General features: G+C 55.8%; 1 protein-coding gene across 7 annotated transcripts; it reads right to left on the bottom strand.

Moving 5' to 3' along the window:
- Positions 1 to 377: 377 nt before the first annotated feature.
- On the bottom strand, positions 378 to 17,781 carry PIP5K1A (phosphatidylinositol-4-phosphate 5-kinase type 1 alpha). 7 transcript variants are annotated; one of them, XM_085524722.1, is made up of 17 exons: positions 17,640 to 17,765; positions 15,109 to 15,150; positions 12,802 to 12,836; positions 12,169 to 12,258; positions 10,370 to 10,500; positions 9,925 to 10,042; positions 9,641 to 9,793; positions 9,009 to 9,308; positions 8,394 to 8,599; positions 7,739 to 7,822; positions 7,277 to 7,325; positions 6,970 to 7,054; positions 6,550 to 6,687; positions 6,183 to 6,312; positions 5,381 to 5,455; positions 3,661 to 3,742; positions 378 to 3,281 (listed from the first exon to the last, which is right to left on the bottom strand). In XM_085524722.1, exons 1-17 carry the CDS (start codon positions 17,695 to 17,697, stop codon positions 3,279 to 3,281), a joined length of 1,779 nt encoding a protein of 592 aa, XP_085380848.1. In that variant the 5' UTR covers positions 17,698 to 17,765; the 3' UTR covers positions 378 to 3,278. The 7 variants fall into 7 exon arrangements, 6 of the variants coding, with proteins under 6 accessions (XP_085380848.1, XP_015740165.2, XP_032305070.2 ...); XR_014937545.1 differs by lacking the exon at positions 5,381 to 5,455 and adding an exon at positions 3,878 to 3,965 and having other exon boundaries at positions 2,377 to 3,281; XM_015884679.3 differs by lacking the exon at positions 15,109 to 15,150 and having other exon boundaries at positions 17,640 to 17,781.
- Positions 17,782 to 17,845: the final 64 nt, after the last annotated feature.

The raw sequence follows: 17,845 nt of genomic DNA on the forward strand, positions 1-17,845 counted from the left end.
CGGGTTGGAAGGGTCCTTGAAGGTCAAATATGGGGTGGGCAGACTGGTAAGGTCCTTGAAGGTCAACCTCCCCACCATAAAAGCACAGAAGAGTTTGGGATTGAAGGGACCTTGTCCCAGTTCATCGTGAGAAGTGGGACCAAAAGGTCTCCAGAAGCCCCTTCCAACCCAACCCATGCTCTGAACCCACACCGTGCTCAATGGCAGACACAAATCCCCCAACAGCTGCATTCCCTCCCCAGGGTCACTCCAGACCCCCACAAAGGGGCACTGAGGCCCTTCAGAACCCACCCCACAGCCCCAGGGCAATGGCGGACACACCACAACATCCCCCCCATAGCCCCTATTCCCACAGAGCAGGCGTGGAGGCAGATGGCTGCAGGAGCACGCGCTGTATTGGGGGCCGTGGTAACCATAGAACGGCCCTGAGGGCGAAACAGTACAGAGATAACACAACAACGTCCACAACACGGCACGAGCAGCTCCATGGGGACACGGACAGGGCCTTCCCAGTGCCAAGGGACCACAAGGGCCTGAATCCAACAGGTGGTGTTGGGATCCATGACCTGAGACCTGATCCGTCAGGAGGTGCTGGGATCCATTGGCCCATGCCAGGATCCACCAGCATCCTTAAGTCCATGCCAGGATCCATCAGGTAGTACTGGATCCATTAGGAAGGTGCTGGGATCCATCACATGGGGTCAGATGCATCATGTGGTGCCAGGAGCCAACACCTGGGGCTAAGATCCTTAAGTCTGTGCCAGGGATCCATTGGGTGATGCCAGCATCCATCAACCCGTTCCAGGATCAATCAGATGGCCCTAGGATCCATTTGATGATCCCAGAATGCATCATGTGGTGCCAGGATCCATCACCTAAGGGTCAGCATCCTTAAGTCCATGACAGGATCCACTGAGTGATGGCAGGATCCATCAACCCATTCCAAGACCCATCGGGCAGTCCCAGGATCCAGGTGATGGTCCCAGGATCCATTAACCCATGCCAGGACCCATCAGCTGGGGTCAGGATCCTTAAGTCCATGCTAGGATCCATTTGATGGCCCCAGAATCCATCATCGGGGGCCAGGATCCATTGGATGAGGCTGGGGATCCATCAATTGATTCCAGGAGCCATTGGATGCTCCCAAGAGCCATCAATTGATTCCAGGAGCCACTGGATGCTCCCAAGAGCCATCAATTGATTCCAGCATCTGTTGGATGCTCCCAGGATCCATCAATTGATTCCAAGAACCAATGGATTCTCCCAAGAGCCATTGGATGCTCCCAAGATCCACTGGATGCTCCCAAGATCCATCAATTGATTCCAGGAGCCACTGGATGCTTCCCAGGAGCCATCAATTGATTCCAAAAACCATTGGATTCTCCCAAGAGCCATCAATTGATTCCAAGATCCGTTGGATGCTCCCAGGATCCGTTGGATGCTCCCAGGATCCATCAATTGATTCCAGGATCCATTTGGATGCTCCCAGGATCCATTGGACGTTCCTAGGATCTATTTGGACGCTCCCAGAATCCACCAACTGATTCCAGGATCCACTGGACGGTCCCACAGCCCTTCCCGCTGCAGAAGGGCCCCGCGGGGGGGTTCAGGAGCCATTTTAACAGCGGTTGTCGCCACTTCCAGATGCAAAAAAAAAAAAAAAAAAAAAAAAAAAAAGGCAGTTGTTCTGAAAACCCATTAAATCCATTAAACCCATTACAAAGCGAAGGTCAGAAGATCCCATATAGAAACAACCCTCCCCCCCAAATCTCCCTACTGCTGTATGACTAACCCCGGAAAACAAATAAAGCGAAACAAAACCACTTAAATACAACTTCATAAATATTAAACCATAGGAATAAAAGAATAGGGGGGGTGGGGGGGATTGGTTTTCTTCCCTCCTGGTAAAAACAACAAAATAATAATAATAAAACAAGAAACCCGAACCATTACAGGAGATGGGAGGGAAGGTAAGAACAGCGTCTAATATAGACAGTTATTTCGGCTGTAGGGGAGGGGAGCAGTGGGGGAAGAGCCCACCTTCCTCCCAGAGCTGGACGGGGTCAGCGTGGGACAGCCCCGGGGGGCACCGGGAGCCGCAGAACCCCGTTCTGGGTATGGATAACCCAGAGAATAAGGCCATTCCGTTGGGTATTTTCAAACAAAGCTAAGAAATATAACATCCCAAAAAGGGTTGGTTGGGTTTGGGGGTTGGGTTTGGGGTTGTTTTCAGAGGGTGGTTTTGTTTTTCCTTACAAAAATATCAGGTGGGAGATGGGAGGGAATCGGCACCAAAATGGCAGCACAAAGCATCCCCCCCATCTGCACCATCACATTCCTGGCTTCCTCTGCACACAGCAACCCCTCGTGTTGCTCTGCAGGGGCACAAATACATCCCTTTGCTTCTTTTTTTTTGTTCCCCAATATATATATATATAGATATATATAAAAAGAAGAAAAACCAATGGAGGATTCCAACCCATGGGGAACGCAGGGTGGAGTCGCTTCCTTTCCTAGCATATAAAACCAAAACAAGTGTTTGAGCAGCAAAATGCAGCTCAGCCCCAACGTCGGGGCTGCCGGGTTGTGGCTGTTTGCTGAACAAATGGTGCTGGATTCCCAAAGCTGAGCTCAGCGCAGAGATCTCCATCCGCAAAGGGACACTGAGGGGACGCCGGTTCTCCTGCTCAGAGCTCCACAGGACGTCCCGCTTGTGGGTCACACGGAGCAGAGCTGCAGTGCAGCGCAATGCAGAGGGGAAGGGCTGCAGCTGAACTGACGCCGACATTAAAAACTCGTTGGAAATACAAAAGATGAACACGTTGCTCCGTGTCAAAACTGCCCCGGGGAGGACACAACTCCCATAGGCTGCGTGTTCTGCAGCGGCAGCATTGAACAATGAACACCTTGGAAGTCAGATCCCTTTTCCAAAGGCCTTCGGACCACATGAAGCAGTTCCTCCTCTTCCTCCTCCTCTCCCCCCAGCTGGCTGCTCAGGCCCTGCTGGGTTCAGGTAGCAGCACAGTGCATGGCGGGCTGTGCTGATCCAATCTGCTCGGCTGCCTGCACCTTGCAGCCTGGCTCTGCTGGCTCTCAGCTTTCTATCCAGGTAATACTTCAAAAGAAAAGAACAAAACAAAACAAAAAAACCCAAAACCAAAATAAAAAACAACAAACTAAAAACCACAAAAGGTCAGCAACGGGGCTGAGCACTCCTCGGAGCGCAGAGACCACGCAGAGCACGGAACATCCGCTCCCATCGTTGGCTCAGTGCTGCCTCACTGCAATGAGAAAAGAGAGGGAGATGAGGGGGGAAGAGCAGCAGCAGGGCTCTGCTGCCTGGACTGACACACAGGGCAAAGGTGGTGCTCCCCAACCACCACCTCTCCATGGTCTGGGGGGCTCTGCAAGCATTTATTGGCCTTAGAAAGGCTGTGTCTAGCTCTTATCCCCACCACCTGATCACTCTGGGTGCCCAGGAGAGCAGCACCTCTGCTTCACCTCCTGCTTTAACCACTGTGGGGCAGTGGGCACTGCCTGGCTGCACGTGGTACGGGGTAGATGAGACCATCATGCACACAGGAGGATGGGGATCTGCCCCCCCCGACTTCCCCCACCCCCCCACACAGCCACTCAGCCCCTTCCTCCAAGGGCACTCACAAAGCTGATCTCTGTCTCCTGCAGCTCTTCCAGCTGCTCCCTCAGCTCCGAGGAGTGCTCAGGGACGGACGGTCCTGGGGAGCTGTGAGGGAAACAGAAGGGGAAGAGCTATGGAGCAACATTTAAATGGGAGCGATCACATAAAGTCACCTTCTCTTGCTGCGCCCAGCACACAGCAGAGCACCCCATGGAAGGGGTTAGAACTGAGCTGCAACACCTGGACATCCAACCAAGGCCAGTGAGGTGAGCACCCCCTGCCAGAACTGCCATGGAGCCCGTGAGCACCGCATCGTTGTGATGAGGGTCTGGGGGGAAAGCAGCAAGGGGACATAGAGGCCACAGTGCTGAGATGAGTGCCAGGCACTGCACCAGGGCACTGCTGTGGGAAAAGCTGCTGGCAAAGCTCTCGTGCAGTGAATGGGAGTGACATCCTACAGGATGTACCCCATGGAGCTGTATCCTATAGAGCCACAACCTCTCCATTCGGATGGGATGCTCGGTGTTGGTTACAGTGTGTGCCCCCCCAGGACTCGATTGGGGACAATCCCAGTGCTCATGGCACTAAGATGTCCTCCTCAAATGCAACCCAACCATCCCCAGAGCTCTTCACCAGGGGCTGCAGCCCAGCAGCTGATGCTCCCAGTGGCTCATGCTGGTGGCTGAAGGCCTCAAATCTCAGGACCCTACGCTGGAAGCTGAATGACAGAGCTGGGCTGGAGCACAGGGCTCCCATATATCTCAGAACCAAGCGTGCTTCAAAGCACCATGAACACAGAATCAGGCTCAGAAACAATAGATTGGAAAAGACCCTCGTGGTGATCAAGTTCAACCATCAACCTGACCAGACTCAAGAGTTACCCAGTGCTGAGTCCTATCTCCGACTGCAGGCGGACCCTTTCTGGCCATCTCATTTGAGTCAGTGCTGTTCAGATGCTCATTGGCACAAGCTGTGCAATCCAGCTGCTGAACACACCATCAGCCCTCAGCTTTGATCCCAGCACCACTCCCAGCTGCAGCAGTGCTCCAAGAGAAGCAATGAGGGCAGCATTCACCTCACTGCATCCCCAGGGCATCCCAAGGGACCACATGCATCGAGCTCCCCTCTCTCTCTGCATGAAACAGGACTCACCCATGTCTGATCTGACAGATGGGCATCACGAGCAGCATCCATCCCTTGCTCAGTGTCACACCCTCCTCTGCAGCCTGGAGCTTTGCAGCAGGGCATGCTGCTGCTGCACTAAAGCAGCTCTGGAGCAGGCTGGCCCTTGCCTGCCCGCTGCACCCTGCTGGGCTCACTCACTTCAGGTTCTCCCCCCAAGAGTGGCAAAAAGCCCTTCAGACCAACTGCTTCCTCAGACGTTCCTCTCTAACCCCCTTCCAATGACGGATGTTGTTGGTCCAGAACAGCACCTGTCAACTCCTTCTGTCCCTCTCGGGGTTTCCAGAGCTCTGCAACTCTCCCAAAGTCACCAGAATGGACTCGAGCCTCTGGCGAGATCTCATGGTCCTCAGGATCCCCCTTCATGAGAGAAAACTGCCTGCTCCATATCCAGCACCCCTTGCTGCCAGCAGGGCTCAGTGGCACAATGCTCAGCTGCCTGCAGGGCACAGCACCCAGGGAGAACCACGGGCAGCACAAGGCAGAACCTCGGGGCACATCTCCCCAATTACACCCTCCGGATGGGAGAAGCCCTCCGGCAAAGCGAGGTTCCTCCCTCACCTAGACAGGAAGTCAGCAGTCCTAGTGCAATCCTTTGCTGAGCTGTCGGCTTTGTGCACCTGCACGCCCACTGACCTACACAGAGATTGAAGGAGAGACACCCATAGTTAAGGACACAGAACTCCTCGGGCATGCAGACGGACTGGGAAGGAGCAGCTCTGGTTTAGGATCCCTACAGTGAATTTTACAGGTTTTAGAGAGGGAATAAAAGGTGTAGATTACAATTGTATCTCATCCTCCTGCAGCTGAGGACAGAGCAGACGCTTCCATCAGTGCCGCAGTGTAGGAATAAAGAAAATGGGTTACAATGGCTTCCAGAAAGAGAAGTGACCACCTCTAAACTTCTATGCATGGGATCGTGCTCTGACCACAGCTCCTCCTCATAACCCTCAGTTCTCACCACTGGGCAACAAAGGGAAAACTCCATGGCAGCCATCTGCTCCTCAGCCATGCACTGCAGCTCCAGGGGCACCCAGAGACACATACAGCCCTGTATGTAACCCATGCCCTCCAGCACCGCGCTGCTGCTCCTGGTGCACATCCTGGCAGCGCCATATTCATCGTCATAACCAGCACAATTATCTCAGCTCCAGGAAGAGCCCACCAAGCACAGAACACACAAGGAACTAAAAGCTGCTGGGACAGCCGCACAGCCCAAGCAGAGATGCAAAATCATGGTGTCCGCAAAGGTCTGCATGTGGGATGTGACAATGCTCCCTCCTCACACATGCTCAAACCGACAGCACTGAGCTCACTCACTGCACAGGGGCTGCTCATGCCAGGGACCCCCCCAGAGCCACACCTGTTTGCAGGTGAGTGGAGACCTCCGCTGCCCAAGGAAGAGGTGGACAAAGTGGTGGCGACGGAATCACTGTTGGCTTCATCCACTGGCAGAGTCCTGGGCAGGAGATCCGGGCGACCGAGGTGGGAACCTGAGTAGAAATACACACTGTTCCACCACCTGCACGAGTGGTGCAGGCACAGCCCCACGTAACCACGGGATGTGGATCCCACCCACGACATCTCAGACCTGTGAGCACTGCAGGACCAGCCCTGGGCTGTTTCCAAGAGGCCAAAGCAGTGCTGCAAAGAAAGCTCTGCCATGCCAAAGCTCAGCAAGCTGAGGAACACCTGGGAGGCGTTTCTCTCCCCCCAGCCCAGACACCAACCTTGTTCCACGTCTGCCTCTGTTGTGACTTGTGCTTTTGCCTCACACGACACGTGCAGCTGGGAAGGAACTCCTCCCTGACAGCTCCGTCGAGGAACCGCGGTGCCAGAGCGGCTCTTCTTGGAAGGGGATGGCTTCACTTCAAGACAAAAACACAACAAGGCAGAGCCTCGCTACTGCACACAGCTCAGGAGGAAGAGATCCAACACGGCCATGTCCCAGCTGGCAAACGGGGACACACTGATGGGTGAAGCAGCTCCGTGCGGCCACGTTTGCAAAGCAAGAACAACACAGGAGGAAGGAGGAGGGAACCCAGCACAGCAGGATCCCTCATGTCCTCACACACTGCTGTGCCACCCTCCCCAGTCCCAGCTGCTGAGCACGAAGCCAGGCACAGCAGCACCCCACATGGAGTACTTACAGGGTATCTTCTTGAACACTGTGTTGCACATGAAGCGCTGGAATCTTTCAGCATAGAAGCTGGGTCTGTGCACGGATACGGTGTCCTGAAAGGGATGAGCAGTGTGGGAATCTGCACTAGTCAGTGATGGCAGTTAGCAGCAGCCTCCCCCAGCCCTGACCTATGTTGGCCTGGGAACACTTCCAGGCACCCGGGCACTACTGCTTTCATGTAGAAGAGAAACACACTGAGCCCTTGGAAATCCAGGGCACAGTGCAGAATGGCCACAGCGAGCTGAACAAGGGAAGGTGCTGTGCTTGCTGCTTACCCCGTCGTGCACAAGGGCCTTCCACGAGTGCTCCAGCTTCTTCACAAATCTGACAAAGCAAAGAACAAAGAGCAGATGTCACACCTATTTGTGCACAGTGTGGTGGCTGCACAGCGCTGAGCTTCTCCTCTGACCAGCAGCACCCGAGCAGTGGCTGTGGCCATTCTAAGCCACTGTTTGTTTTCTCTTCACTGCTTCCTGCATACAACAACCCACTGAGCACAGAAATAACCCCAGTCAGAGGCAATCCCTCCTGGGAACAGGAGGTAAATGCAGTAAACAAGACCTGGAAACCGATCCCCAAACACCCAACTTCAAGAAAACAACAACAGAGAAGTAAAGGCAGACAACAAGACACATCTTAACTCCCTTGGAAAGGCAGTTCTCCACACAGCAGCACAGCCAGCAGCACAAAGCTGTGCCCCCCAGGTCACACACGGCCCCCCCCTCAGACTGCCCTACCTGTAGGACTGCAGCACATCAATTATGCCGACATAGAGGAGCAGCCTCTCCCCCTTGGCGTTGCGGGCAGGAATGCCCCCCATCCTGCAAGGACAGCACAGCGTGTGTTGGTGAGGTTTGCTCCACCTGCCCAAAGCCAATCCCTGCTGTGCAGTTTTGTTGCAGACTGATCCCAACCCGCCCATGAGGAGACCAAGCAGCTGCAGGGAGCTGCTGCTGCTGCCTGCAGGGGTGGTGGCAGCAGGGATCAACCACAGCATGAAATCACAGAATGGCTGGAGCTGAAAGAGATCCTGAAAGGGCACCTCATCCCCCCCCCCTCCATGAACAGGGGCACCCACAGCTCCATCTGCACTCACAGCTCACCAGCCTGCCCATGGGGGTCTGCAGGAATGGGGCACCACCACCCTCACACCTCTGGGAATCCTGTGCCAGCACCTCATTGTCCTTCTCATAACCACTGTCTTTACTGTGCTCTGCCAAAGCCTTCCTCTTTTAGCTGGGAACTGTTTCCCCTCATCCTGCCACACAGACCCTGCTGAGGAGTCCATCACTTTCTCTTTTAGAGCCAAAGGAAGCAGCGATCTGAGGCTGCCAGCAAGCAGTGGGCACCCCAAAAACCCAGATGCCCTGAAGCAGAGCAGCACACACTCACTGGTCATCTGTCTCTATGGTGCCTCCCCTCCGGGCCTCCCCCTGGATGGACTCCATGGCAGTGGAATACAGAGCTTTCTGTGCTGCGGGTCGCCTCGTGTCGGCCTGGGACATCCCGTCTGCCATCGTGTGCTCCCTCTGCGCCAGATCCATGTTATGGATTGCCACCAGCAAACTGTAATCCATGATTTTAAAGCTCTGCAGGACCTGGGCAAAAAGCGAACAAAGGCTCATTGCCACTGTGAGCCCCATCAAGCTGCTGAGAGGGCACACACAGCAGTGCCAGTGGTGCCGCCTGGACGCCCCCAGCACAGCTTTTAACCCACAGCCTGCCTCTGCCAGCTCATCTGCAGATGGCAAAGGGAGCACCAGGAATGCCTGCAGGAGGACTCAGAGCAGGGACAGCACTCTTGCACAGCTGCTGGCACTCTCAGAGCTGAGCCCACTGACCCTGCAGGCCTGGCACAGGGAGAGGGCAAACAGCTTCCAGCCCACAGTGCTGCCAAACAGTACAGTGTCCAGCCAGCACCCCTGGGAGAGGATGCAGGACTGCTGGGTGCCAGCCCCTCCTTCACACAAAGGTTCAAAAAGAACTCCTCTCAGACCCCACACTTACCAAACAATCTCTCTGCAATGTTTTGCACAGAGCATTATACATGTCTGAGTCTAAGAAGAGGCCGTCGGGGACGTCCTGCATAAAATCCAAGTCCTTGTAGGTGGGGAAAACCTTCTCCCTCTCCTTCTGGGATGCTCTGCGTTTGTAGGTGGAGCCCTTCAGGTCGTATTTGAGGTGCATCTTGACAGAGCGTGGCAGCAGGTTGTTCATCACCACAATGCGGATGTTTTTGCCCCCGGCTTGGACGCAGTACAAGCCATAAAACTTGGGCAGCAGTGTCCTTGGGTTCTGATTCAAGTTCTAGAAGAACCAAAGACACAGAAATGCCTTCAGCCTGGCTATTCCCATTCCACCCAGCAGAGCTGCTCACTCCTCCCAGCAGGGCAGGCAGCAGTTCAAAGCATTTGCCACAGAAACAAAGGGATGAGGGTGGGGAGGGGGGGGTACAGGCTGGTGCTGCCCACTGTTAACATCTCACTGCAAAGCTGAGGGTCAGATCAGCCCATGAGTGCATAAGAACTCCCTGCTCACACACATGGGGACACGCAGGACCCTGTGCTAGGCTCAGGGCACACAGGTTAGCAGGGAGCATGAAGTGTTATGTGCAAAGGAAGCCTCCTGGCCTCACTTACCATATAGTAGCCAGGCAGCAGCTTCTGCAAGAACTCTGCCTCTTTGTGCTGAACTGTCTTGATGATAAACTCGTCGTCACTGGACACGTAGAAGAGGGATCCACTGGCCCCAGAGTTTGAGAGCTCAATGAGGGGCTCACTGCAGAGCGAGTACTGAGGGGGAGAGGAGAAAAGCAGAGGTGGAACACAGCAGCATCCACTGCTGTGCTTATAGAGCTCCCCACAGCTCTGAGCAGAGATAGAGCACAACCCCCCACCCCAAAGCCCCCCCAGCAGTGCCATACCAGGTAATCGTCCGGCCGGATCCCAAACAGCTCCCGGAAATATCGGAAGGCCACCGGGGCGTAGGTTTTAAACCGGAAATCGTTGTAGTGGTGAGCTGGGGTGAGGTTACTGCCTTCACTGCTCGAGGAGAGAAGGACACACATGGGTTTGCATCACATATTATGGGTCTATCTGAGAAGCGAAGCCCACTCTAACCCTAAATGCAGCCCAGGGGCAGAACGGACCCACTGTGGAAGGATGCAGAGAGGCACACAGCAGCACAGCTGCATTTGTTCAACAGACCTATGGGGGTCACAGCAGAAACAGAGCTGCTCTGCACGCAGTGCCTCTGCTCAGCACTGCTCCTCCAGCTCTGCTGCTGCTTCCTAAACATGAGCAGGGCTGGGGACTTAACGCTGCTATGGCTGCTAAAACACAACAGGGAGGAAGAAAGCAAACACTGACCTTGGGAAGAAAATACTTTCTACTACGTAGAAATCTTGCATGAGAACATCTCTTTCGGGTTTAGTGCTCAAGCTCCCAACCGTGTGAGTGATGCCCAGCTGGATGGCGCCTTTCAAGGCTGATGACGTTGTCTGGAGGAGCAGAGAGAACAAGTTAGGCAACATAAGTGGCCGACTGGGAAGAGGAATGAAAGGAGGTAAAGGAAAGAAAGCTCCATGCTCAGCATGTCAGCGGGGCACTCCACAGCCACCACCTCTACCTGCTGGTTTCCTTCTCAATGAGCAGCACCACTCTCTGGCTCTGTCCCAGGGCAGCCTGCACTGGGCAGGGATCAGCAGCAGGAGGAACACCTCCCTGCACCCACCCCAGTAACATTCTGCCCAGTTCTGGCTGAACTGTGAAGGACCTGAGCTGCAATTTCATTGCTCCCCCACACCCTGCGCTTAGAGGGGTGCTGACCTCGTTCCCCTGTCACCAAACACAGCAGACAGCAGCTCAGTGGGGCTGCAGAGCACACAGCACACACCGCTCTCCTGACTGGTGCCAGGCTGGGGCTCTTTAGCCTTAAAGTTCGCTATCATGTCAAAATAAGGAGTGCAGATTGGCAGCCACTCCTGCACCCCATGCATGAGCTGGCCCAGAACAATGCCAGCCTGTGTTCCTGAACAGCTGCTGACATCAGGAGTTCTCCTCTGTGCAGCACATGACCTAACCTCGAGCCACCAACTCACACTGCCCTTCCCAAAGCAGCCCAACAACCCACAACACCCCGCTCCTCTCCAGCTACCTGCCTGCATTCCCCATTTCCTTTGGTTTCCTAGGGGAGGGAGGAAGAATGCAATTCCTTCCCCCCCCACCCTGTGCTGCCTGACCACAGCTCTCAGCTCAGCCCTGTCTGTGCTGCTGCCTCGCTGGTGAGAGCACAACAGCACAGAGCCACGTTGCCAAGGAACAACTGCTTCCCTCCTCCATCCGGCAGCGAGCCGGGCCGAGCAGCAGCTGGCCGCCTGTTTATCATCACTTCCACGGGGGAAAGAACGCTAGAAAAACAACTCGCCACCCCTGGAAAAAGAAGGGATGGAAAAAAGGCAGCCTGCCCAGTAATCTCATTCCCAGATCGGTCCATGCAGCTCCAGGGGCCCTCGCAAAGAAAACACTTCAGGTATTTGGTGGCAGTTTCTGTTCTGTTCTCCTCCCATTGCTGCCCAACCTCCATCCCCGGGTTTCACATGGAACCAGAAGGCAGTGAACGTGAAGCCAGTAGTCGGTGCAGGACAGACAGTGCAATACAACTTGGCTTAGCAGGAGCAGCACAGCTCCAACTCCTGCCCTGCACTCCACATCCTGACCAGAACAGCTCTGGGGTAGAGATCTGGATGAGAAGAATTGCCTGCACCAAGTGCAGTGAGCCCTCATCTGCTCCACCTCCCCCCCCAGAGCCAAACTCACATCAGAGGAAGCCACTGTCCCCGTGAAGCCCAGTGAAGTGGAAGCAGCATCTACAGAACAGCCGCAGTGACGAAGCCCCCAAACAATCTCCCCTTTGTAAAGCACATTCCAGGAATGCCACGAGATCTGCAGGAAGGACTGTGCCCCAGGAGCAGAAGAGGCCTAGGAAGTGCTGCCAGTGGGCAGTGCTCAGAAGTCCTCTCCTTTTGAAGGTTATAAGAGGAGCACACAGCCCACTACACTACGCTCTCTCTGAGTGACCATTGTAGCCATCACAGCAGCACCCAACAGCCAGCCAGGCTGGGATCCACATTACACCGAGCAGGAGATCCATGCAGCACATCTCTCACCTTCTTATAAGTGGTTTCACCTGTAGAATCCACTCCTCTGTGCCCTTTCTTTATCGTCTGGGAGCCTGGCTGCCCTGAGGAACCCGGCATCTGGGATGGAGGAAAAGGTGGTAAGAAGGGGGGGGTGGTTCAAAACACACCATGTTCCCAAAGCACCCACTCCAGCAATGCCATCCACACAGCCAGGACTGTGCTGTGCCCAGGGGAGCAATGAGCATCAGCACCTGCAGCCAGCACAGGGCACTGAGCACATCTGGGGGATGCTTTGTTCACCATCCCTGCTGTCACAAAGCCCAGCACCCCACCGCCTCCTTGCCAGCAAGGCCAGCTCCCTGCGGAAGCAGCTTAGGAAAGCTGCACACACAGCCCTGACTCACGGCCCAAGAACTCACTTGGCTGCCTCTCTGGTTTAAGCACACGCTGCTGACTACAGCACAGAGCACAGGGCTGGCTGCTCTGCTGGCTGGATGGCTCAGTCCCAGCACAGAGAGGCTTGTCAGGGGGAACCCAAAGGCTTCGCTCACTGCTGTGCTACCCCTGGCTTCCCTGCTCCCTCCCCAGTCCCATTTCCAAGTCAGAAATTGGGTGTTTGGAGCCATCCAGCAGCACTTCACCTCTTGGCCACAAACTTACCTCTGGGGTGAGTGACTTCTTGAAGGCAGACGGCCCTGTGGGAACAAACAGAGCTGCAGTCAGGAGGAGGGAAGCAGCACCAGGCATCGCACAGCAGCACAGCTCTGTGCATCCCAGAGACATCCAGCAGCAGAGGAGCACCAAACACAGCTGCTCCTTCCCAACAGAGGGTCTGGGTGGGGGGGGGGTTATGGGCACAGGGACCCCTCTGCGATGTGTCTCTGTGCCTCAAAGCTGCCAGACAGACCAGGCCCAACGGTGGGCACAGAGAACAGCGGTTTGGGGCCCAAAGCAGGCAGACCTGGCTGCTATTTCCTTGTTGTTTCTTCTGCCTGCTTCAGGCACAGCAGGGTTTTGTATGGGAGCTGTGACAGCACCCAGAGCAACACCCCAAGCACAACAACCCCACTGCAACGCATCCCCACAGCCAAGCAGCACCGGGATAAGCATTACAGCACATAGACCCCCATGTTTCAGCCCTATGGAAGCAGAGACCTTTCACACCTCCATGTTTCAGCCCTACCCTTGGAGATCTTCTCCATGACCCTGTAATTCCTTGTGGGAATGGTTATAATTCCTTGTGGGAATGGTGGGGGATGGGTTGGTTGTTGGGCTCGATGACTTTGGATATCTATTCCAACCCTAATGATCCCATGATCCCACTTAGGGACACAGATAGTGGGCACAGTGGGGATGGGTTGGGGGTCAGACTTGATCTTGGAGGTCTTTTCTAACCCTTATGATCCTCTGATCCCATTCAGGACGTGGTTAGTGGTGGGGATGGGTTGGTATTGGACTCATTGGTCTTTGATGTCTTCAGCCTCAACAATTCTGTGCCTCTGTGAGTGAGTGTGGGGGGGAGGGTGATGGGCTGACAGCTGGATTTGATGATTTCAGAGGTCTTTTGCAACCCTACTGATTCTTTCCCACTTGCCAAATCCCAACCATGTCAATACAGCACCTGTTCAACAGCAAATACATCTCATTTACATCTTTTCAAACACTGAATTTGTCAGTAATGTAAACTGAAACCGCCCAAAACCCCCAAGATCCCAACAACCCCACTGCAACGGCAGCAGCAGCCTCATCCCCTCGGAGATTAGCTGTGTTAATATTTAATCACCCATGCAAATCCTCGTTCCATCAGGATTTAACCACAGCTCCCTCAGAGCAGCAGATCTTCACTGTGCTGCCTTAACCCCGCAGCACTGAGGGGGAACACAAGCCAAGCCATGAGCTCATATCCAAGCCCTGCTTGCTCAGAGGGTGCTGCTGGGGGGTCTGGCTGGCCCTGAGACTCCAGGCTGTGTTGGTGTCCCTGGGAACACCACCATAACAAGGCAGTGATCACAACAGCACTGAGGGCAGGAGCAAGGCTGAGATTTCCATGCAAACAGCCTTCGGTTCCCTCAGTTTTATAGCTGGTTTTGTTTGCCACGTTCCCCCTGCACACACACACACACAGAGCCTGCTCGGAGAAGCAAAGGTGTTAAAGTGAGAGCTAGAAGCAAAACACAGCAACACAGCTCAGGAGAGCACACAGTTCTGGATCTGTTTGAACCAAACAGTCCCTCAACTGCAACTGCAACCCAGGCTGACAAACAGCAGCGGGATCCAAGGGTTCACTCTGGACAGAGACAGCAGATTCAGGTTAAGGTCACATCCAAAACCCAACTGGCCCTGCCCCATCACAGCCACCTTTTCCTTTCACTCTCAAAGTTGGGCTCAATCCCTTTGGTGCAGCAGTGGCTCCTCCAGCTGCAGCTGCCCGAGGGCATTTTCAGCCCCAATGTCTGTACATCCCAATGGGGAGTTACAGCTGGAAAAACCAAAGCTGAGCACAAGAAATGGCCGCAGCACCTCATCCGAGGGGCTGGGAGATGCTTTGGTGGCCCCAGCACCCACCAGGAGGCACAGCAGCATGTAGTACGGACAGCAATGACACTCTCAGCGCTGCAGCTCTACATTTAAAGCCAAACCGAGTTTAGCTGCAATTCTGCTGTTCTCAGACAAAAATAAACAAGCCAAAACGTCAGCACAACCAAACACGGAGCCAGCACCCAACCGGTCCGGGATACGGCACAGAGCTCAGAGACACCACGATGCACCCAGTGGGGTCAGAGCGTGGAGCTGCAGCAGGGAGGGCTTCTCTGCAAAGCCAAACAAGGGGCACGGAGAGCACACAGCAACCATATCACGTTGGGTTGGGGAGCACCGTGTTATGGGGGCCCCAAAGCCGTGATGGTTTGGGGAGGACGGCATCGGTTACCGCGCAGGAGGTGCTGTGTGCAGTGCAGTGCTTCTAACCTCTTCGGAACGACACCACCGAGCAGCATAAAAAGCTGAAATCTGAACAAGGGGGAAAAAAAGAGAGGTTAAAAAGAGGTGGGTAACAGGTTTGGGATGGTTGGTCCTCGAGAAAGGCAGAGGAATGGGGAAAGAAAGGCAGCAGTGCCACCCTGGCAGCCCTGCTGTGCACAGAGCTGAGCCGAGAGGCTTCAGGGATGGGGATGTTTGTAGTCAGAGCTGTGAGCATCCCAACGCTGGGAAGCACTGCAGGACTCAGATGGTGCTTTGGGAATGTAGGTCAGCCATAGGGGATCCCCGGGAGCAGCCTGTGAGTGAGTGAGTGAATGAGGCAAGAGTCCATAGGGATGGAACAATTAATCACCGTGCGGTGCTGGGAGCAGAGCAGAGCTGTGACAACACAAGCAGCAGCTTTTACTTTCCAAAGAGAAACCCCGGTCAATGCGGGGTCAGCGCTGGCCCCAAAGCCACGAGGCTCCTATCCCCATAGATGAGCTCCCATTCAGCCCCACACAGCAGCTCCCCCCTCTGTCGCTCTGGCTGCTCTCCTTTGTCTCCATCCCACTCTCAGCCCGGCTGATCACGGCTCAGCACCAATGGGAGCAGCTCCCAACGCTGCCTAAAGGCCACCCGGAGGTCTGTGTGTGCTCAAAGAGACGCAACATGAAGTCACCGACGTCCCCACATAAGATGAAGGGCCGCCCTGACATCCTGCTTGCTGAACTCGCTCTGCCCCTCTTCTATATGGATGAGCCGCTGTCCGCTCTCACCCCTCCGGGATGATTTCCTCCTCCAAAGGGATGGAGCCATTGAGAGCAATTCTTTTGTCTGCGGCCGCCGGGGAGGGGCCCGAAGGCCAGAAGGGTGACAATGAACTCCCAGCTCTCTCTCTCTCTCTCTCTCTCTCTCTCTCCAGGCTCCATCCTTACAAAGCACAAAGAACCAAAACGATCGAAATCCAGCATTAGCATTTTTGGCAAAGGGCCGTTTCAAAGTGAAAGAAGCAAAAGGAGAAACCCTCCCCCGTGTGATTCCCCGGGAGCAGGAAGGGTGGGACGCCCCGATCCTTCCGTCCCAGTCATTTCAGTTGCGAGACTCTGTGAGTAATCAGCCCTGGGGTGAACCACGCACGGCCCAGGGGGGGCACCGAGCTGTGGGGCCGGCTTTAGGGTTTACCTATGGAGAAAGCAAAGCTTTGTGCCCTGAACAGTCAGCCCCACATCCCGGCCCCATATCCCTTCCCCACATCCACTGGGGTCTGAGATGCTTTAAGATTTTGCATTAGAAAAAGTAATGCCCCGTACCCAGAGCAATCAGCCCCACAACCACCGACCATCCCCCCCCCCCCGCCCCCTTTAGTCTAAGAGAGGCCCCAGAGATGGGATGAGAGCTTTAAATGCTGCACTGCTGGGGATCAGCCGAAGTGAACGCACTTCACATCACGCAGCTCTGCCACCAAGATTGAAACCCAGCAGGAAAAACACCCTGACCAACACCAGACTGCCCTGCAAAGCAAACGGCGGCGCAGATCCCAGCAGGGAGGGAGAAGAGGTTGAGACTCGTGCACTTCTATCCCATGTGAAGCTCTCCACGCTCTCTGAGCTTTATGGAGGCGGCAGCTCCTCCTCCGGGTGAGAGAGGTGAGATGTGTGACATCTCCGAGCTCCCAAAGGGAACTCAAAGCACGGCGGGAGGAGAAAGAGCAGCTTCACCCTGAGCCGGCAGAGCCACGGACCCCCCCATTCCTCACAGCGCCGTGGAAGCAGCAGGGAGCACCAACAAAGGGGGCGGGGAGGGGGCACAGACCCATTTCCAGAGGCTCCAAATGAGGAGCGCGATGCCAGGAGGCCGCCGAGATGAGGCCCCGCTGGGCAGCAGCCCCCCAGCCGTCCCCCTTTGGGCAACCAGAAGCTCTCCGTGCTCTGCCCTGCAATCAGGAACGGCCTCAGCGCTCTGTGCCAGGGACGGCGGTAGAAATCACTCCGGTTCCACGTCCAGCATCCCTAAACCAGACCCATTACCACCAACTTCGAAGGCAATAAGGAGTGTAAGCCCCCTCTCAACACTGACACGGCCGAATCGCAGCTCTAAGTGCCCCCCATCATCCCTACCCCGGGCCGAGGGCAGCCCCACACCCCCCATATCCCCCACATACATCACTATATGGTGACCAACCCCCCTCCCCCCCACACGGTGCCAAACGGCCCCACAGCCCCCAACGGCCGCGACACCCCACCGGGCAGGGGGAGACCGTCACCTCAACCCCCCCCCCGACCCCACAGCACCATCCCGGGCCCCAGCCCGGCCCACACCGCCCCCCATAGGCCCCTCATGGGCCGCTCAGCGCCGCCCGGGCCCGGCCTCCCCCATCAGCGCCGCCCGGGCCTACACCCGCACGTCCCTCAGCCCCCACACGGCCCGGCCCCCCACTCCCACATCCCCTCCCGCCCCCCACCAGCCGCTCCTCGTCCCTCCGGCTCTCAGCTCCGCCTCCCCCGCCGCCCCCGGGCCCGGCCTTAGTCCCCCCGTACCCCCGAGGCCGCCGCTGCTGCCGCTGCTGCCCCCCGACTCGGGCCCCGCCGCCGCCATCTTGCCGCCTCCTGCGCCCGCCGCCGCCTCGCGCGAGGCCACGCCCCCTCGGTACCACCCACGTATGGAGGAGGGGGGGGATGTGAGTCACGTGCTCCTCGAGCAGCCAATAGAAATCAACCCAGTCTTCCGGACCTCCGGGCCGCAA

Source organism: Coturnix japonica, chromosome 27, assembly GCF_054131305.1.
Source record: "Coturnix japonica strain WE chromosome 27, WE-NBRP24, whole genome shotgun sequence".
NCBI classification, from domain to species: Eukaryota; Metazoa; Chordata; class Aves; order Galliformes; family Phasianidae; genus Coturnix; species Coturnix japonica.

Coding starts and splice junctions, on each gene's coding strand:
- PIP5K1A (XM_085524722.1), bottom strand. CDS start 17,697: ATGGCGGCGGCGGGGCCCGAGTCGGGGGGCAGCAGCGGCAGCAGCGGC. Junction 10,043..10,369: donor GAAAGTATTTTCTTCCCAAG/GTCAGTGTTTGC, acceptor CTCCTCGAGCAG/TGAAGGCAGTAACCTCACCC. Junction 7,326..7,738: donor GATGTGCTGCAGTCCTACAG/GTAGGGCAGTCT, acceptor TTGCTTTGTCAG/ATTTGTGAAGAAGCTGGAGC.